Here is a 22768-nt window from a genome sequence, read left to right as displayed (position 1 = left end):
AAAACTCTTCAGCTTAAGTCCTGAGTTTTTTAGCAGCTCCTGGGGGTTTTGTGCCACAACTGACTGATATTGGTACTGTTTATAAATTTCTCCACCATAACTAAAGTCACAATTCCACCTGAGAAGACCCAAAGCATAATGCTGCCACCACCATGCTTCGTTGTGGGTATTGAGTTCTTTTGGTAATGCACAGTTTTGATTTTGCACCAGGACACTGAGAGCAGAAGTTTATGAGAAACTTGGGAACCCACATAGGTGAAAGACTGATGCTGAGAGGATTTAAGTAGGGTCACCATGGCTATGTTTATACGTATATGTATGTGGTGGGGGCAGAATATTAGTAAATGCTTTTAAAACCATGCAACTATGTGGTGAACCATACTTACTTATTGATCAAGACCAATAGCAAATCCTTCCACAGCCTACATGGTCATACGTATAATTGTAATCATTACTATTTACCTTTTTAAATGAACATAAAAAATTAAATAGATAAATAATAATAAACACCTTTTACCACCTTTCATATAACATCTGTTTTCAGTCATATAATTAATCATTCATTTATCATAGTGACTACACAGGTTTTAGCTTTTCTATGATGTCAACGTATACTTTTCTTAATGTCTTTAACCTTTGTTTTACAATGTTTAAAATTGTATTCTATACACAAAAGCCCTTCTGTGACCATTTACCTTTGTCTACTGGCTTTGTATTAGTAAAAAAACCTTCTCTCTACTTTTGTATTGAGTGGCATTATGGGGAAAAGTGTCATTTTCAGCAGTTCTTAATGAAATGTTCAACATTAAGTGTTGTGTTCAAGCATTATTTAAGCTGCATAATTCAGGCTTCATGCACCATCATTATTAAGCAATCTAATGCTCTGTCTCTGACTGTTGCAGTGGTGCAGCTGTTCCTACACACAAACTAAAGAAAATGATTAAAAAGCAGTTGACAAATGGGTGAGTACAGGGCGTGTACATAATTGACCAATTTTCCATTTGTTCCTTCTTCATATTGCCATTAACCACTTTTAATGATCATCACCCACCATTTGTAAAAGCTTTTCTGTAAATAAAATATTACTACCATATTAATGTTATGCATGGCCAAAAGTATATGGACACCTGACCATCAAATCCAAATGGACTTGTTAAACATCTTTGAGCATTAATATGAAGTTGCTTTCCTTTGCTGCTATAAAAGCCCACATTTTTTGCAATGGCTTCCTCTGAGATTACGGAAAATGGCTGGAGGGATTCACATCTATTTAGCCAAAATAGTATGGTATGGCACATGCTTACAGGCAGCCTTCCAATTTATCCCAGAGTTTTGAAGTTAGGTTAAAGTTAGGCATCTGTTCTTTGTGATCTTAATTTGCAACCAGCAATCCCCAACCTTTTTTGCACCACGGACCGGTTTCATATAAGATATAATTTCACAGACGGACGGGAGGCTTTTTTCGCGGCAACAAAACGCTGCTTCCACCTCGGGGTGATATGAGACGATAAACACCCGTGTGTTGGAAATGGAAGCAGTGTTTTACATTGCTGATGTAGCGATCTCTAATTATTTATTCTTTCTGTGTGCCCCGGTAACAAATGACCCACGGACCGGTACTGGTCCGCGGCCCGGTGGTTGGGGACCACTGCATTAAACCATGTAAGATAAACCTGAAAATGTACATGTCAATCTTGCGTTAACAACCTGACAAACAGCTCCATTAATGTAATTTCTTTTAGAGGCAGTTTGGAACTCGGTAAAAAGTGTTGCCACAGAAAACTGGTATTTTAAAACTTTGTTTGCCAAAAATCTTGGTAGGTTATGCTTTAAGCTTGTGTCTTCGGGTGTTTTAATTACCACTTACAATAATGCTGAACAGGCAAAAGTTTTGCTTTTATGAACAGTAGTCATGCGTCAATAAGCACTTATTTTCTGCATTTAATTATGTCAATGATTATGAAAGTAGGAAGAGTGTTATTGTCCACACGTTCTCTAAAAGTTGGTTTATTTTTGGAAAAAAAATAACTACATACTGAAGTCTGTAGTGCTTTCTTATTGGTAGCCGAGGTTATTTATTTGGATATAGAAATTTGTGAGGACTACACATTCAATTTTTGGGCCCTGATAAATATAAGCACAGTTCTAAAAGACAGTGTATTATCTTATAAATATTATCTTTTCTGTCTGAAAATGATTAGATGCCCTGTGCTTTATGTGATTGACTGTCTAATGATACTTTAAGAGGATAAGCATAAGGGAGGACAATTCTTAGTAACTTAAATGGGGTTTTTCCACACTAGGTTAGTAATTCAGATGCAGACAATCCCTTTAAAAACATAACGTTTGAATTTTTATACACAGTTAAAGAATTGTTTCAACAGTGTTTACTAAGAACAAAACTAAGCCAGATGTTTATATTCACATTGACCCAGAAGATGAGAAATGCCACAACATCAATAATATCCTGTAAGGAGAAACTGGTGACTTGAGCACATACATTATTTACATTCATTCCATATTTGTTTATGGAAAGTAGAGCAGTGGGTTGATGGTAATTGACATAAAAAATGAACAAATCCAACAATGACCTCTAAAATGGTGCAAATAATCAAGATACAGAGAATATACGCAAAACTATCAGTGAAAACCTACAATGTAATGCAACAATTAAACTCTTTACAATGCATTATCTCTGACTTTGAGAAATATGAACAAGCAGGGGAAAATAAACAGACCAATACAGGGAGTTATAAAAATAACAAATAATTTTGCTGGTTACACTATGCATTACTGTCCATACACAGTTCTACTAAATACAAGATAAATTTCTCCTCTTTAAGTTATCACTTTGGTTTAGTTTAAAATGACTTCTATTTCATAAGCTGTATAATTCATAAACAGATCTGTTAAACATGTTAAATAAAAAAGTAAAGAAATACATGTACAATAATTACTTTTCTGTTTTAAAAGAACTTACAACTGTAGTAGAGAAAAAAAAACATACTTCATAATGCTTTTCTGTACAATATCTACAGTTTTGCTGGTGATGGGAAGCATCCCAGGAATGAGAAAAGCCATCTGATGTTGAAAGCTCAGATGAGTTTAAAAAGGTGGGAAATTTTCTTCAGGATATCAGAAGTTATGTGAATGATAAGTAAATTCTCTACTGTGGCAAGAACGCATAAGCCGTTATCCAGTCATTAGAATTGATCTTTTTTGGGGAAAAAGGGAGGGGTAGGTAAATATATACACACAGGTGAGAATATACAATATAAAGATTAAGAAACTACATGTTACGACACTTAGAAACTCAACCATAGCAACTGCAACATAATATTTTGTAAAGTTAACAAGAACAGTGAGAGTGAAAACATGATCCAAAAAGTTTTTTTTTTAATTCACTAGAGAACACCTTGACCCCCTATTTTATGTTTGTTTTTTTATTAATTCATTTATATTTATTATGATGCTCAGCAATCAGATTTAATCTTGAATGCTCTAAAATAAACTATTAAACATATTTACAGCATTGTAGGATAATAACACAATTCTGAAACCTAAATGGAAAAAAGAATCTGATTACCAGCGTGCAATAAAAACACTTGTGTTTTTTTGGTTTGTTTTTACATTGTCCTTTTGTCTCCTCTTGATAAGAGTTTGTTTGTTAGGATTTTAACGTCATGTTGTACATTCATTATAGGAACGGTAGTTACTCATTACACAAGGTTCATCAGTTCGCAAGGTTATATCAAATACAGTCATGGACAATTTGGTATCTCCAATTCACCTCACTTGTACGTCTTTGGACTGTGGGAGGAAACCGAAGCACCCGGAGGAAACCCACACAGACACGGGGAGAACATGCAAACTCCATAAAGAAAGGACCCGAACTGCCCCACCTGGGGATCGAACCCAGGACCTTTTCGCTGTGAGGCGACAATGCTACCCATTTAGCCACCGTGCTCAAAGGCTTAATAGTGGCAACCTGGTAGATGTGGAATTTGAACTCACAACTTACCAAATACTAGTTAGTTTAGTAATTAACTGTTAGTAACCACGAACATCCATTCTGTTTAGGGCTGCGGTGAGTCCAGCAGTACACTCCAAACAGAGCGTTAATCCATGTCAGAGCGTCATTCACTCACACTAAGGGGATAATGTAAGGCAGCCAATCCATTTTCAGGTTGATCTCAGCTCATTGTTTGCACAATACCTGAAGGGGGCACATACAAACACCAACTGCCTCATAAATAGTGACTTGAGCAAGGGCCAAGCCCAGGTTCCCAGGGACCTGGTGCTAGTCTGTATCTAAACTTCATGCAGCATGATTAGTATTTCAGAGTCATAATCACTGAGCCACCACTTTGCACTGGACCCTTGTGGCTCAGTGGTTAAGAAACTGGCTATTGATCGGTAGGTTGAAGGTTCAAGTACCACCATCACCAAATTGTCACAGTTGCAGTCTAATGCAAAGTCCATAAATTTCAGATGCTTGTAGTTTTAAGTCACTTTAAGTAAAATAATAATAGGGCTGTTTAGAATTTTGACAACAGATTTGCTCAATAGTCTACCTGTCTGCCACGGACAGTGTACATGTTTTATATATATATGCATATATGCTTATGCATTTTCTCCCTATTTTTTCTCTGGACTTTTAGCGCTTCCAATTGCCCGATTGTGATGCTTCCTCTCCACTAGTGCCAGCCACAGCTCTGATTGAGGAGAACGAAGCTAACCCACAGCCCCTCCGACACGTGGGCAGCAGCCGTATGCATTTTGTCACCCACACCAGATGAGATCAGCTCTGGACCAGCTCTGTGTACAGAGAGACACACCCTGATCCGCACTCTTTCCCCGTCTTTGTGCATGTGCCATCAATCAGCCAGCAGAGGTCGTAGTTGCATCAGTTATGAGAGAGTCCCTATTCGGCTTAATCCACCCCTATATGAACAACAGGCCAATCGTTATTCATGTGGCTGCTCAGCCCAGCCGGCAGGCAGAGCTGAGACTCGATGCGATGTATTCGAGATCCCAGCTCTGGTGTGCTAGTGTGTGTTTTTACTGATGCGCCACCTGAGCGGCCCAGTGTACATGTTTAAAGTATGTAGTGCACACAACAAATAAGATACAAAGCACTGAATCATATTCTTACAGACAAGTAAACAATGTTTAACTGACTTCACTAAAATCCTGTGAACACGATAAATAGAGGCTGGAACTACAATATAATGTAAATTCATAAATATTCGGGGGATTCTTTTCTACAGTTGTGTTCTCTTTAAAAAAAAATCATATAGACCAAAGCTACAGACAAGTCCATGTCATCGTCGTAGTTCTGTTTTTTTTTTTCTTTCTTTTCAGAAACGGGACCATTAAAGGCCTTGCATGAGCATTCTGAGAAACCTTTACAGCACATGTGAGCACAAAATAAACTGGCTCTAGTACAGGATCACTATTTACAAGGTGCACAAGTACTGTGTAATGTATAGCATGTTAAGAGGCTTATAAACATAGTTGCCCATTTGCTAATCCACCTCTTTCTGTTGTCATAAAAAGACAAACAAGAATGCAGAACTCATAGAAGACACCCAATCTTTCAGAACAGAGCCTGAACAAATCAACCAGAAACAAAGCACAATATTAAAACGCCCAAATAAAAAAGTAAAATCGCCACGTCTCGGTCGGATGTCAACAACAAAATGCAAGTAGTGACCAAATAATCAATACAGCATTGAAAAAACGCAACAACTAGAACATTAATAATAAAACCCAAAATATTATTAAATATTAGAGGCAGAGAAAAATAAATAAGATTTTCTCTTTTGCTCTCCCATCATCTTCTCTCACAACGAACCAACCAAACATTCAGTCAGTCTTAATCCAACAGCACTGTTTTACTTACATATACACAAACACACCGACTCACAAACACACACTTAAGTGTTAACAGTTTCTGTCGCGGGGCTGCCACCGTCTTGCCCCCCGGGGGTGTCCAGACTTGCTGAACGCTCATGACTTGGTTTGGAGTCTTTGTCTCCAGTACTGGAGGAAGAAGAAGGTCCAGGAGAGGAAAGTGAGCGTGCTGAGATCTTGTAGGCAGCCAGCAGCTCCTGAATCCTCTCATTGGTCGGCTCCCACTTTGCAAAGCCAGCGTTGTTCTGCAGAAAGATGACTGCTGTTCCATGGATGGCTTTGTAGTACATCTCATCTCTAAAAACAGAAAGAATAAGATATTACTCATTATGCAGCTGTTTTATAGTATTACTTTCTTTGTCTGTTTTAAAGTATAATGAAAAGCTTTAATGGTAGTGAAAAAGAGTGGCAGCTGTTATAGCAGTCAAGGGAGTATTAACATTGTTAATGCCTATCGCTCTGGGATTTGTACATGCTTTTGTTTGTTTGTTTTATTAGAATTTTAATGTCATGTTTTACATTCTTTGGTTACATTCATGACAGGAACAGTAGTTACTCATTACACAGGATTCATCAGTTCACAAGGTTATATCAAACACAGTCATGGACAATTTTGTATCTCCAATTCACCTCACTTGCATGTCTTTGGACTGTGGGAGAAAACCCACACAGACATGGGGAAAACATGCAAACTCCACACAGAAAGGACCCGGACCGCCCCACCTGGGGATTGAATCCATGATCTTCTTGCTGTGAGGCGGTACATGCTTTTGGCCATGTAGTGCTTTTCATATTAAATAAATATAAGTCATGTTTTACACTTTGTTCACAGTCAGGACAGTTACAGGTTACACGTGATTCATCAGTTTAAGTTTACTGACAATTTTGTATCTCTAATTTAACTTACATGTCTCTGGATGAAAGCCTAACTAAATCATTATGAAAGAAACTATAATCTTAACTGTAATCTGTAATACCACAACAGTCAGTCAATAAAACAAACCCCTCTATATTTGTCTGCCCTACTTTGGCAGTCTGATGATGATAAAAAAACAACTCTAGGCAATTGCTATGAAGTCGATAGCCCAAATAAATACAAAATAAATGCGAAATATTCGTGTGGCACAGCAGTCTAATAAGGTTGAAATCTCAGCAGTGCTATCAGCCAGCTGGAAATCTACACAGACACGAATGTCTATGTCTGTTGATGGGGGGTGGGGTTTGGAAGACTACTGGTTGCCCAAACCAAAGTCATGCAATGGATTGGTATTACTGCCTTGCACCCTGTGTTTCCTAGTGGCACTAGACCTGCTGCTGTTTATTAATTAAATTCTGTAGCATGAATATACAACGCCACCTTCTGTCCAAACTGTATCATCTATGTGCATTTAAAAAAACAGTAACTATGGCATAAAAAAACTTTCACCCATGACATTTAATATTTTTAAAACAAAAATAAAATGATTCTAGAATAAAAGCTCACCCTTTCATTTAAAACAATGTTACTTAAGTTTCAAATATTTAAATATTAGGGCGACACGATGGCTAAGTGGGTAGCACTGTCGCCTCACAGCAAGAAGGTCCTGGGTTCAATCCCCAGGTCCTTTCTGTGTGGAGTTTGCATGTTCTCCCCGTGTCCGCGTGGGTTTCCTCCGGGTGCTCCGGTTTCCCCCCACAGTTCAAAGACGTGCAAGTGAGGTGAATTGGAGACACTAAATTAAGTGTCAAACATGACGTTAAAATCCTAATAAACACACATTTAAATATTTAATAAAGCCTTAAATTTATCAAATGTTACAGGAGATAAATTTGAACTTTTTTAGGGAAGTGGAGGCACTCTGTTATAAAGTACAAATACTTTGTGCACATTAACATTAAGAAAGTGTAAATGAAGCTAAATAAAAAAAAAACAGACAGAAACGAGCCTCTAACCTCTTGCAGATATGCTGAGAACCACTGCGATATTCATGCTCAAAGGCTGGAACTGATAACTGATGCCTACGGAAGCGACTAGACTCCATCCGCATCAGTGCTGGGGTCGGGGGATCCCGCCATTCAGGAATAAAGATGATAAATGACAGAGGTTCGTTTGAGTGCTCCAGAAGATCCTACAAAAAAAAAAGAACAAATGAACAACAAAGAGTCAAAAGCACAACTGCATTATTAAATTATGATACACCCTACAGTGTCCAAACGTACATGCTATCTCAAGCTAAAATGTAGCTCTTACTTCAAAGTGTGTGACCATGGCATCCATGAGCTCCTCACAGAAGGGAGGATTTGCTTCGAAAGACCCACTGACCGGTGAAAAAGTTAAAAAAGGCCTGAGGGAACAAAGTTGGTTCTTTTTTACTCTTTCTTTTTTTTAAATTAAATTAACACAAATTAGAAAACCATCACTCAATTCAATAAGATTGAGCAAACCAAAATATGACAAGCACTGCTGCAAACATACCCCCGAGAACCGAAGAAACCATCAATGTCAGGGAAGGCTGAACAAAACTGCTTGAAGTAACAATTGAGCGGTGAGGCAAAGCACTCAAAAGTAACTCCAAACTGTTTGTTGAGTGCCTCGAACACCAGTACAGGAAGTGCTCCTTGTAGGCCGGTGCCCTCATTCATCCCAGATCCGAACATTACCTACAATTAACACAGTGAAATAACAAGCATGATGCAGAGTGGACAATTTACAGCAAATGTTAAGGAGACCTTTAAACACTTCAGTTTACCTGGTATCTCTTTACAAGGCACCACACACGGGACAGGAACTTCTCAAATCTTGGATCGTCAATACAGCTATACCGGTACAGGAGTTCCTGTTTATGAAGTGCATTTTTTAAAAGGAAAATAAAAAATTTTAATGTTTCAATCAATTTATTATGACCATCATATTATGTCTGCTACAGATTTCACTGAGAGAATCTTGCAATTTGCATCTTTGTACTAAATTATATTATTTTTGGGTTTCTTGAACCATTTATGAGCTGTGCATTAAAAAAGCAAAGCTAATAGATTAATGCAAAGTGTAATCAATCTTACCAGTTTAGTGAAGTGGCCACGGTTGACCTTGACCATCTCTCCTTTAAAGCGCAGACAGGCGATGTCGTTTTCAAAGTGCAGCTCAACGCGGGGCTGCGGTGGGGACGGAATGGACAATCGCACTGGGTAACAATATACCAAGCGGTCCTGGATGGTACTTTCTGCACCATCCACTACAACACAGATCAATCATCAGATGTTAACTTACATGGTAAAATACAAATTAAAAGACTTATACTACTTTAATTAGTACAGTTGAGTAGATTAGTACATACAATTTTTCGATGTCCTGTACAAAAATTGTATGCATCTGTGTTTTTGGGGGTAACTTTAAGATTTGAGACACATTTGTTTTGGTTGTTTTGGATGATATTGAGGTCACTTTAACATGCATGTCTACAATCTTCAAAAATCCTCTAGGGCCCTAACCTAAAATAACTATACCTGTAATAATGTGAGAACCACTGATGGGGGCATGAGGACACAACATTGGACGGGAGAAAAATAATTACTCTGAGAACTTTGTAGTTTTTGTCTTGCTGGGGCGCATAAAAATGAGAGCACAAAAACAAGCTCCAGGACACTGATAGTTTACAGCAGCAATCCCCACACTTTTTAGCATCATGGACCTGTTTCATATAAGATATAATTTCACGAACCAGCGGGGATGGGGGGATTTAAAATAGAATAACAATACTACTCAAAAATGATGGAAAATCAGCAGGAACCAGGAGCTTTTTTTTGCTGCAATGAAACACTCCCACCTAGGGGTGATAGGAGACAATAACCCAAAGTATGTTGGAAATAGAAGCGGTGTTTTCATTGCTTTTGTAGCGATCTCTAATAATTTATTCTTTCTGTGCTGCCCGGTAAAAAATGAAGCACGGAACGGTATCAGTCCGTGGCCCGGTGGTTGGGGACCAGTGGTTTATAGGTTAACAATAATTAATACATTAATAAATAATACTCCACTTAAGGTTACATGCAGGAATAGCCTTGCTCCAATTTGTTACACAATGGAGAGAAATTGCTCTCCAAAAACATAGGTTGTCAACCTTCTGGCTATCTAGCTGACTGACTGTTGAAACCAACTGCTTGTCCACCCTTTAGCAAACACAGCCTAAACCCGGTGATTTAAAAACTGTAAAAAAAGGAAAGGAAATAGCAAAAATCTATGACAGACACACACTTAAATGTCTCTAGGTCTTACCTGAAATATTGCACTCTTTTAAAAGGTTAACGTGGGTCTGGCGAATCCGGCGTACATACTCTGCTGAGATGTGAAAGATCTTAGAGCAGATCCCCTCCACAGAGTCCTTAGCTACAGCCGTCACATGAGGACCACACTGCTTTCGCAAGTGTTCCAGGCGATCCTGAGAGAAAAACAGTGCAGTCAGTGTATGTGATAGCACAAAAGGAGAACAATATGATAAAACAGAGAATTAAAAATACCATATAATCTTCTTTACTGGCAGAGTTATCTCTTCTGAGCCAGTTCATTGTATCTTCAACATTCCACTTCACAACTTTTCTGCTGTCAGGTGTGGCATTTCTGTGACATATTGGGGTTGGTGTTAGTACTATATATCCAGGGTAAACACTGTCAAATTCTATTAACTTAAAATAATAATCACGATCAGCAATTTTCACCTAGAATCAATCATTTTCTTGGCAGCCTCAGCGTATTTGAATAAAAGTCTTCTGGCCTCCTCCTTGTACTTAATACGAGAGAGCCTAGAAATTGCAAATAAACAATATAACATGGTTCCTCATTAAGCACTGAAATACACTATGTAGGTATAGCATTGGAGCAGATTTGTACCTGATGGGGATGTCATTCATGACCTCTCTGAACATGGAGGGTGAGATGACAGGATCACACTCGCTGGGGAGCAGGGGGTCCACTCCTTTATCCAACACCTTTCTTTCCAAAAGCCAGCGGTTAAATGACTCTCGTGGAGGCTCTATGCCTGCAGTGCATAAGTTAACAGTTTAGATAAGAACTGTAAAGTGAATTATATTTAAAATAATGTTATTTAGGTCTCCTAATGTATTTCACAGCTTTTCAACATTCTTTAGAAAATTTTGTTCCCAGATTTAGTTTAGCTTATCTTAGAAGTAACAATAAAGTTCCGTTTTAATCAAATTAACAAGTAAGCTTTAGGCTGTTTCTATGCAGTCGAAAAAACAAATAAATACAAAAATAATTATCAGGTGGCACAGCAGTCTGTTACACTAGCCCACCACCTCTGAGAACCGGGTTGAAATGTCAGTGGTGCTACTGGCCAGCCAGGCATCTACAAAGACATCACTGGCTATGTCTGATTGGGCATGACCAAAGCCCTGTGATAGATTGGCAGCCTGTCCAGGGTATGTTTATACCTAGTGCCCAATGACTTATGCTTCAATTAATAAAAAGTTTGAAGAAATTTAAAAAGGCTGTGCTCCAAATTGCACACTAGTGTACCAAATAATTAATGGTATAGTTACAAACTATGTTGCAGGCATAAGTAAAAATCACCAGATAACAATTTAGTAAAATGTGAAGTCAAGTGTCACAAGTAAGAACAATGCTTAAAAATAAATATTATACTTAGTAGAATTTACAGTTTCACATTAAACTGTTGCATCAGGTAAAAAAATCTCTGTACAGAAAGTTACATTTAATGGTGCATTGGTAATGGTGCATACTTTAAGTAACTAAAATTTGAATTTAACGTATAGTGACTTAAATACACTTATGCTAATAACACCAAGCGGCAAAGCTTTCATTTGCTCCTATGGATTATAACAGCCTTTTAAAAGACTTTTTGCTCTTACTGTTGCTCTTTGGATGGCTCATTAAAGTTTTTTGGTCCTGGAATCTGTAAAGTTGAGTTTTACATGATGTGTGTGTGTATGTGTGTGTACCTTCTCGCTGGCTGCACAGCTCGTGGTAATGCTGCCGAAGTTTGGTGGTGAGCTGGGCACGCTGTAATTCAATTTCTGGATGAGGAGGGAGGTAGTTGAATGGAGCACGCTCTTTTATCACTGCATTGGTCTGAATGTCCAGATCCCAGTATATTCTAAAAAGGAAAACATACATTATATCACTATATGACAAAAACTATGTGGACAGATGACTTCCAATCCCATTACAAACCCTATTGTATAAGAATGTCTGACTTACCTTTTAATCCCAAATCTGCATAATGGGATCGAGGTCAGTGCACTCTGCATGTCACTGTCTAATTATATTTTTATGCTCACTAAGATGATGATAGCTGGGATTTATTGTCACGTCAGCACGATTACGGCTATATACGTGGCATGTCAAGTTTCTGGTTCATATAATGGTGACAATGATTTTAGAGGGTGGGGTGCGGCTTGTTACTCCCATAATTTCCTTTATTACATAAGGTGTACTAGTTTGACATGTTTTAAGTATTTATGTATTTTCCCTGGTGAGATCATATCAAAAAGATCTTTGATGTTGTCTGCACGGAATTGTTGCTGTCTTTGTGGCTGCAGGGTAGGGCACTCGATCAGTATGTGTTTAATTGTCAGGGTCTCGTTGCAGTTTTGCTCACTAAGATGTGTAACCGTAACTTTATAATCAGGAGGAGTTTGTTTGTTTGTTTGATTCTTAACGTCATGTCAGCTGCTATGGCTATTATCATGGCTGAATAATAGGTTCCTTAAAAGGTCAAGTGTGTGTGTGTGTGGGGGGGGGGTTATAGGAACTCACAAAGACACTTAATAGGGATTAGAGTGTTGTGTGCGTGACTGAGTGAAGTAGAGTTTAATTTGGACACCTGACCATAAGCTTTCTGCTCAAGCCCATTTAAAAAAAAAAAACGCTATTAAAATAGAGTGACTGATGTGATCTTTTCAGCTATAACAGTGGCCACTTCTCTGAGAAGGCATCTCACAAGACTTTGAAGTATGTCTGTGGGAATTTGTGCCCATTCAGTCAGCAGAGCATTTTTATGGCTCGGCATTGATGTTGGTCAAGAATGACTTCAGTGATGTTTAACTAAGCTGAATTAGGGGTGTTCACATACATTTGGCCAAACATTGTGCGTGTATAACTGTATATACACATACAAGCTCACTGAACTTTTTTTGTTTTTTTAATATAGAAAAAGATGCAGTGTAAAATAACAGCATTTGTTTATGACTACACTGAATGCCTTTACTTAAAATGACCAATAATTTATATCTTCTTGAGAATATCATTTAAGATAAAATCAAATCAAAGCTCTACTTACACAGAGGGCCGGTATGGGGCTGGGGAAGGGGTCGGAGCTGGAGTGCTGGGTTGGCCTTGTTTTTCATCTACTGTGGTGTTCCAGGGCTTTGCACCAGGTGTGCTGGGTGATATTGGGACGGTCGGCGTAGTTGGAGTTACAGGAATCTCAATCTGTGTATAAACAAACAAACAAACAAAAAAACAATGAAAAATGGTAGCAGTAGCTCAAAGGTTCAGGTATTGCAGGGTTTTTCAAACTGTTTTTTTAAGCGACCCACAATTTGTCCAGGATTTTTTATGCGACCCAGGCAACACAATGCATCTTACTCTCTCTATACAAGATGTAACATAAAGCCTCCACAAGGGGGCGTTCATGTACAAGTTTATGTAATTATATCCCATGGTTTGAAAAACCTTGAGGTATTGGACTAGTAATCAGAAGGTCCTCAGTTCAAGTCCCACCACTGTTGGGACCGTGAGCAAGACCCTTAACCCTCAATTGCTTGAATTGTATTTGGTCACAATTGTAAGTTGCTTTGGATAAAAGCATTTGCTAAATGCCACAAATGTAAATGTAAACAATTATTGAAAATATTCCACTGAATCAAGTATGTTAACCCAATACAAGTCCCACATGGTAAGAATTTTTATGACATTTACACAGACAAATGAAGCAAAATTATGCTATATAAAATAATATAAATATAAAAAAATAAAAGCTACATTTTACAAATATTGCACCTGCCATATTATACTGCATAAAAAAAGAATACTGACCTTGGGCCTCTTGAAGCTGTTAGGGCTTGTTAAGGCGGCATCTTCTGAGGGACGTCTCTTGCGCTGGCCGTTGCCCAGTCCGGCTTCTCCTGCAGCTTCACCTGAGGCAGGAGCTGCGTTCAAGCCCAGAGGATCAGACTAAAATAGAAGAAGGAAAAATGGTTAGAATGGACATTCTAACTAAGACCATCTGCCAGTACTGACATATAAAAACCTAAACAAGAATCCCTGCTTTAAAGAACTTGGTTGATTTGAGTTTTATAAACATTACAATATTTCAAAAAATCAGTTAGTCATCATACCACATACATTATATGGACAAAAGTATTGGGACGCTCCTTCAAATTTTTATTAAACTCAGCCACATGTGTTTCAGCCTCAACAACTGCTAACAGGTGTGATAAATCAAATATATAAAGGAAATTATATGCTTCCAACTTTGCAGCAACAGTTTAGAGAAGGCAAAATCCTGTTCCAGCATGTGGCCCTGAGATTTATAAAGACATGACAAAAAGTTTAGTTTGAAAAAAAGTGGCCAGTGGCCTGCACAGAGCTCTGGCCTTAGCCCCACTGAACAGGTGTAAAATTAAGTGACACATCAATGGAGTCGTTCTTAACCAACAAATGTGCTCAGTCATAGAAATGCTCCTTTGACTGAAGGGGCAAAAATTCCCATAGACATACTTCAAAGTCTTGTAAGATGCCTTCTCAGAAGAGTAATGGCAGTTATAGCTAAAAAGATCACATCGAAGTCACCCTATTTTAATAGCATTTGTTTTTTAAATTAGATTGATTAGAAAGCTCATGGTCAGGTGTGCAAATACTTCTGGCCATATACTGTGTGTGTCACATCAGTTTGTGTTTATGTCTCTGAATTAAATTTAGTTTCTATATGGCTCAGCTCTAACACCAAGCCCACTCTCTACACTTACAATGACATCATGCTGCCCCAGAACAGGCATCTCCCACAGTGACTGGTTGGTAAAACGATTGAAGTAGTACGGCCGATTCTCCCTCTTGCTCCAACATTTCGCCCACCCGGCTTGAACCAGTTCATCTGGGGAAAAAAGTCATAATGAAACTCTGTTAGTGTTTAAATGTCATGTATTATTTTATTCCATTATTTTATTTAATTATCTTTAATAAAAACTGTATACAAAGTGTAAATGCACCCTGGACTGAGCAACACTGAAGGATATCACATACGTACTTATTCAGTTACACACCTACATACAATTTAGGAGTAGCCAATCTATAGTATGTTTTAAAGATAAAAGAAAAACAGAGCACTTGAAAGAAACTCGCTTTAACATGAGAAAAACAAGCGTAACCCCACACAACCAGTAACTGGAAGTGAGGACTAAACATCTCACCCTGAAGTCATGCTGTCTAAATAGATGTCAGGGTTTTTCCCCTGACAGTAAACACGGTGTACACAAGTACAACACTTCAAAAAGGTTTTCTATTCTACAGCATATATAATTTAAATTTAATTAAAAGTAAGCATCACTAGGTCACACTTTTTACATTTTTTAAGCTGTCTGTTTTTTTAAAAACCACACCATATGTACATGACAGGGCTGTTGTGCCTTTTAATTACAAACTCTGATGGTGTTTATTTGCGGTATACCTGGAAGCTCTTGGATGGCTTTGCTGGTGGAGGGTGTGAGAGGACATGACGGTTGTTGGGCTGAGGAGCCGGTGGGGGGCATGACTATGCCCGAGTCTCCCTTTATGGTGCTGTGGTTTTCACTCGTCATAGCTCCTCATTTGTCCTGTCTTCAAAAAAAAAAAGACCAACAATAATTTATTATGTATAAATTGATACCACATGTATACAAATATGGTATACTTGAAGGCAACAAGACTTTATTGAATCTTGTAACAGAGGTCTGTACACAAGCTGTATGACTAAAAACCTTAAATAATGAGATGAAAATACCAAAACATTTTTAAAAACACTTACACAAAATATGACATTTATCACAATTAATGACATCTTAACCAGATGCTTATAATGATCAACATCCACCACTTTATTGCAGATGGTACAGTCCCGAAATGCTAGTTAATTATGTTTGTTTGTTTATCAGGATTTTAACATCATGTTTTACACACTTTGGTTACATTCATGACAGGAACGGTAGTTACTCATTACACAAGGTGTAATTCATCAATTCACTTAAGGTTATATCGAACACAGTCATGGACAATTTAGTGTCTCCAATTTACCTCACTTGCACGTCTTTGGACTGTGGAAGGAAACCGGAGCACCCGGAGTAAACCCACGTGGACACGGGGAGAACATGCAAACTACACAGAAAGGACCCGAACCCAGGACCTTCTTGCTGTGAGGCGACAGTGATACCCACTGAGCCACCGTGCTGCCCTAGTTAATTATGTAATCATTTCTGTACACAAATTTATTTTAATACACTATATAGACAAAAGGATTGGGACACCCCTTCTAATTGCTAAAGCCATGTATTTTATCACAATATGCTAGTTCATTACTAAGTTGTAATAACTGTTCATGCTGTCAACACGCTTAAATGAAAAACTACACACAGCTCTGAGTGGTCGGCTCACCACCCTTTCATTTTGAAGAGTAGAAAAGATGAATTTCATGCGTTTTGTACTAAAGTATCACAAGTCGACTCTAAATTCATTAATATGGTAATTTTCTGGTTCACTGGTTGCATCACAGTTATTTCAATTAAGGTTTTGTGTGCTGTAGACACTATCCTGACTACCCACTATCATGCCCTTAACGTTGTGCATTTGTACGTGTGTAGTGGGAGCAGGGTTTGGCAGAAAACCTTAAAAACTATTCATCACTGAATAAAGAATACAACATCTCATATGTATTCTGGTGAAATACATACAAGTGGGTAAATAAACTTTCAAACTACCAGACTATTAAGCTAACACAAAACTCTCAAAGAAAAAAACTTCTGACACTTGATTCAGTTAAAAGACTTCATTTTAGGCATTAAACCTGGGCACAAATCCTGATCAAATGCATCTCAGCGTTCACAAACTTTTATTTTTATACAGTTTCTAGGGGGGTGAGGTAATCACCCCTCCTTTTTTTACATTCCAATCCTCACTTAGACACCATTTAATCCATTTTTTTAAAAGAAAAAGTTATTGACTTCATCCATGCCTTGCACTGTCCTGCACCACCAGGCACAGACTACATCCTGACCTTCAAGCTTTCACTTACAGAGGTGCTGGAATTTTTCATTATATGCCTAAGATTCTGATACTTTCCATTCTAAGCTTAACTTATAACTAATAAAAGGATTTATTCTCTTAATTACTGGATTTCACAGTACTTTTTTTCTAAATACTACATCAGTTTGCCAGAAAACCTTAAAAACTTTTCATTGCTGACTTAAAAATACAACCTCCTGAATGTATATATTTATTTTTTAGACTTTTAACGGCATGTTTTACACACTTTCGGTTACATTCACGACAGAAACAGTAGCTACTCTTTACACAAGATTCATCAGTTCACAAGTTTAATGTCAAACACAGTCATGGACAATTTTGTATCTCCAATTCACCTCACTTGTATTGTACTGCCCCACCTGGGGAACTCGGGACCTTCTTGCTGTGAGGCAACAGTGCTTTATTTAAATGTATGTTGAATGTACAGTATTTAACAATGCATTTAAAAATCAGAATCAGGCTTTATTGGACAAGTATGCTCACACATACAAGGAATTAGTTTTTGGTTACACAGATGCTTGCAATGTATGAAAAATACAATAAAGACAATCTTATTCACACAGCTCACTCTCTCCTTAACACACACATTCGTACCTGTGTGTGTTATATTATATTATAAATACATTTATAATATAACTAATTTAATTTCATCAAGTGGTGACAAAGAGCTATGGAGCGTTGAGCAGATTAGATACAGTTCACGAGTTAGCCAGGTAGCGTAAGCATGGTCAGTTGCTAAACCAAAGTTATAAGCAAACTGGAAGCGAAGATATTTAAAGTCATCCACTTTTCTACAACAGACCTGTGGTCAAGTTGTACAGTGGAGTTTTATTTGTTAAAGGGAGATCTAAGGGTAATTGTATAATACTTTAATATTAAATAAACAATAAAAAAATTTATCTATTGCAACTGTTTCACGTGTATTGTGTCATTTTGTGGGGCCAAGCAAAGCTTATAGTACTCAAAACCTTCATTATAAACATGGTGAAATTAAAACGTTTGATATTCTATGTACTTATGACAGTAGAATCAGCCACAGACATATAAAAAGTTCCAGTCATACAAAAATAAAACATATCGTGATATACCGTAAAACCGCCAGAATCTTAAAAAATATGATGATACAATTTTTTGGTCATACCGCTCAGCCCTATTATAATATCGCTATTATTTACTACCAGATTGTTAATAATTATGTACGAGTATGTAGTATGCACTTTTGTTTACTTCAACAGGCAAACAGGGTGACCTCACAGCAAGAAGGTCCTGGGTTCGATCCCCAGGTGAGGCGGTCTGTGTCCTTTCTGTGTGGAGTTTGCATGTTCTCCCTGTGTCTGTGTGGGATTCCTTCCACAGTCCAAAGACATGCAAGTGAGGTGAATTGGAGATACTAAATTGTCCATGACTGTGTTTGATATAACCTTGTGAACTGATGAACCTTGTGTAATGAGTAACTACCGTTCCTGTCATGAATGTAACCAAAAGTGTAAAACATGACGTTAAAATCCTAATAAACAAACAAACAACAGGCAAATATGGAGGGGGACCCATAAAATAGTGTTTACTTCTCTGTCCAAAAACTGATGTATTAAATCACAGTGATCAAAAGGCGCCAAAAGACTTCATTCACAGAGCAGGGAAACTCTTTCTACGTCATTTATTAACTAACCCTGTCGTTACTGTAATATTGATGCATTTAGTCAAGTTCAGTTTACTCTGCGTCACACTGAAGAGATTTGGATATGGATCATTACACAATGTTATCATTTGAAATCACACGGTTGTGGAAACGCAGCGCCAAAACATGGAGGGGGCGCGTCATCATAACAAGCTAATGCTGTATTTACTGTACTGTCCGAATGCATTTCAATGCACGCATCTGGTTAATTGCAGCTCTGTTCATTACAAAGTTATTCCTATTTTTCTTTTAAAATGTCTGCGTCATGACTGTATGGTTGTTTACAGAAAATGCGTTCGCTTGTTTTCCAATAAACCAGTTTGTTTTATGGTTAGCTTGCTAGCACATTAGCTAATTACGTTTTTGAATACGATTCACTCCTGGGTTAATCGTAACACCACTGTATGTACGGTATAATAACCTGAACACGTTATGATTATTTAATAGTAATGATTTCTGTAATGTGTTTAAAAACGGTTAATAGCGCATATGAGCGCTAGAAGGGACACGCATGCGCCTGCATCAGCCCTGCTGAAAACAAACTGGGAGGAGGAGGAGGGGAAACATCGGCTCTGCCTGCACAACAAAGACTGCAGCATACAGCAGCTCGCGCAGAGGTTGCGTCCGAAAAAAGCCAAAATATCAACAAATACGGGACCGTTTTCAACAACTCATACATAAAACAGCAGAGGACAGATACGTGCACCCGTTCGTGTGGTTAAACCGACAAAGTTGGTCATTTAAGCCAGCTCGGTGTCACAAGCCAACTGACACAAGCCCAGTTTTCGGCGCGCACTTTGGATCAGGGAAACACAAGACAAAATGGCGCGCGCGCTCCATTCCGAGCCTCTGCGCAATTTTGATTATTTACTCCGTGCACTTCGCACACATGCGAATTCTAGCTAGACCTCCAGGTGCACCGGGTATTCCGCTACACGTCAACCGCTGTGGCGTTTCTGTTAAATATCTAAATCCCTTACCTTATAGAGGTTTGCTAGGAGTCTTGTATAGGCTCTGCTCTATTCGATCGGGACCCGCCTCCGCCTCTCCCTCCCCACCGACTCCGCCATCTTGTATCGGCCACTCGGACCTGGGAAGTACGCATGCGCGACTTCATTCGCCTAACAGTCCGCCACTTGTCAGCTTAGGGCAGCCATTTGCAGAAGGTCAACGTCAGTGCTGAAAGCTTCGATATGTTTCAACGAAAGTGTTTTTTTGTATATTACGCTTTGCATACAAATATTTAAATCTGTGCTGACTTATGTCATTTTAAAGAGTAATTTGTTTGCTGGTCTTTACAGAGGAAAAGCACATGAAATTAGGACTAATACGCAGAGGTAGGGTATAAAAATTTCCTTTTGCACAACTAAACAGAGCTAACTGCTCCATAGACATACGTTTATTTAGTATTCTCGTTTATGTGTAGGAGATACTGCTTGCAACTGTATTTATGTAAATATAATCAGATCGATCTGCTATTCGGTAGCTAATACTGATACTTAAGTAAAAATGTACAATATGTTATTGAAAATAGATTCAGATTAGTGGCGAAGCTTGTTCTCTGATAAAGCATATATCCATGGAATATAAAACAAAAAGTAAGAATATGTCTTTTGTTACTTATATGTCGAAAAAGTTAGATAGATAGATAGATAGATAGATAGATAGATAGATAGATAGATAGATAGATAGATAGATAGATTATAATACATTAGATACATTATAATAATAACAGTAATAATAATAAAGATTGGTTAGGTATACATTATAATAATATCAGTAATAATAATAAAGATTGGTTAGGTATACATTATAATAATAACAGTAATAATAATAAAGATTGGTTAGGTATACATTATAATAATAACAGTAATAATAATAAAGATTGGTTAGGTATACATTATAATAATAACAGTAATAATAATAAAGAGTAGTTAGGTATATATTATAGTAATAACAGTAATAATAATAAAAGATGTGTAAATAATAATTATACAACTGTAACTATAACTATATAAGGATGGTGATAAATAACTATAAATATACATATATGTGTAAAACAGTTGTGTAAAGTGCAGGTGCAATGATAAATAATAATAATAACAGTCCAGTGTGTAATCCGGGGTGTCAATGGTGTTAACGGTGCAAATGATAAATGATAAATTATAGGTACAGTGTGTAGTCCAGGGTGTTAGTGGAGTTAGAGGCATAGTGTAGTGTTCAGTAAAGTAATTGAAGTGGGAAAAAAACTTATCTTTAAAATTTAAATAAAATGGCAGAATTTAAATGTTAGCATACAATCAAATACAAAAGTGTAACTAAATTCAAATGTGTTAAGTCAAATGTTTTATAAAATATATATTTACTTAAGTAAAAATAAGTTAAAATTAAACCAATACATGAACATTTTGAAATAAATTACATTTTAAGCTAAATATTATAAGGAAAGCTAACATAACAACTTAAGACTCAATTGTCAAGTTGAAACACTGCGGTAAAAAGTTTGGTTAAAGGTCAAAATTACAATTTTATTCAATATATTTTTTTAAAATAAGGAGTCATTTCTACACACTGCCACCTTTTTTCCTCTAGGTGGTGAACAAAGGCTTTCAAATCCAGCACTGAAAAAAAGACAAGATTTTTCTTAAATTAGCTTGTTAAATTCCATCACAGAAACACCTCATTTTACTTAATGATGTACTAATTAAATGTCACCTCAACCAGTTCTTAATTAACAAAGAAAAGAATACAATATACTGCTTTTTTAATCACTATAGTCTTGCAATGGGACAAACTAGGTGGCAAAAACAGTGCTAGTAGTACCTCAAAAGTACAAATGGCTACCATGGACTGTTGAGCAGCTGAAGTCTTGTACAGTTAGTGTCCGCAGTTCCCAAACTATTAAAAAAGTTTTATTAATGTAAAAAAGTGTTGGAACACAGGGTAAACATGTATCTGTCAAAACTTTTTGGAGGGTGTTGCCGACATCATATTCTTACTGTTTTTCTATTAACAAATTACAATAACACAAGTTGATATGTGAAAACTTTGAAAATCTTTACTGTATTTTTGTCAGTTTAATAAAGATTTAAGAAAATGGACAAATGACAGATTCTTCTATTTACTCCATTTTACACAATGTCCCAACGTTTTTGAAGTGAGCGTCAGGTTGCTTCTTTTTCTAAAATTTCAAAATGGCAGTTTATAGTTTATAGGAACAAGGTCAGCAGACATTGGGTACAACGTATGAAAGCTGATTGAAAATAAGGATTATTTTAACAAATATTGATTGCTAAACTCTTTCCAAGTTAAACCTCTTTTTTTTGGTGGTGGGGGTCCCCGGTCCCCTTTAGCCTCCACAATTTAGTTCTCTTGTGTTTTGCAATTTTTGGCCAGAACAGGATGGCCACAGACTGCTTTTTGTTCACCGGCCAGTGTTGAGGCCTCACACTTAGCTTGATAGCACATAGAAAGTCACTCAAATCTCGCTGTGAGCCTCCAAACCACTCAGTGGGCACTTCAGCCAGTAACAGAAATAGCCTCGCAGCCCACAGACAGGAAAAACCCTGTGCAGCCTTCCCATCTTCAGACATGACCAGTTGTGTTTGTTGGACAACAGGTAGGGGTGGTGACACTGCTTACATATACAGTTATATGCTCACTGTAATTTTTTGTGCATTACAGTGTACTACATCTGGAAATGAATAAAGTTTGCTGTTTTGTATGAAAAGTAATGAATAAATATTACAATTTGACTTTATCATTTGTTTTATTGTCCAAAATTGCTTTATTTAATACAATCATTTTCTACCAATGTTAAATACAATTTAACATTACTCAGTCAGTGATTTCTCATTAAAACATTGTGATAGAACTTAGAATAGAATTTT

General features: G+C 37.3%; 1 protein-coding gene across 1 annotated transcript; it reads right to left on the bottom strand.

Annotated features, from left to right (window-relative positions):
• Positions 1–1991: 1991 nt before the first annotated feature.
• Positions 1992–19918, bottom strand: pcif1 (phosphorylated CTD interacting factor 1). Its single transcript, XM_062997500.1, has 16 exons — positions 19859–19918; positions 15594–15742; positions 14896–15020; positions 13964–14101; positions 13206–13357; positions 11866–12020; positions 10778–10925; positions 10606–10689; positions 10408–10507; positions 10166–10328; positions 8956–9128; positions 8646–8732; positions 8372–8556; positions 8147–8240; positions 7849–8024; positions 1992–6213 (listed from the first exon to the last, which is right to left on the bottom strand). Exons 2-16 carry the CDS (start codon positions 15721–15723, stop codon positions 5940–5942), a joined length of 2184 nt encoding a protein of 727 aa, XP_062853570.1. The 5' UTR covers positions 15724–15742; positions 19859–19918; the 3' UTR covers positions 1992–5939.
• Positions 19919–22768: the final 2850 nt, after the last annotated feature.

Source organism: Trichomycterus rosablanca, chromosome 6 (genome assembly GCF_030014385.1).
Source record: "Trichomycterus rosablanca isolate fTriRos1 chromosome 6, fTriRos1.hap1, whole genome shotgun sequence".
Taxonomy (NCBI): Eukaryota; Metazoa; Chordata; class Actinopteri; order Siluriformes; family Trichomycteridae; genus Trichomycterus; species Trichomycterus rosablanca.
The sequence above is the reverse complement of the archived record's forward strand: the minus strand, read 5'-3'. Positions and strand labels throughout refer to the sequence as shown.

Bases quoted from the DNA above. Each gene is read 5' to 3' on its own strand.
- pcif1 (XM_062997500.1), bottom strand. From the start codon at position 15,723: ATGACGAGTGAAAACCACAGCACCATAAAGGGAGACTCGGGCATAGTC. The intron at 10,926-11,865 runs GTACACACACAT...TATGCACTGCAG, and splicing joins GCTGTGCAGCCAGCGAGAAG to GCATAGAGCCTCCACGAGAG. The intron at 8,025-8,146 runs GTAAGAGCTACA...TTTTTTTTGTAG, and splicing joins CCATGGTCACACACTTTGAA to GATCTTCTGGAGCACTCAAA.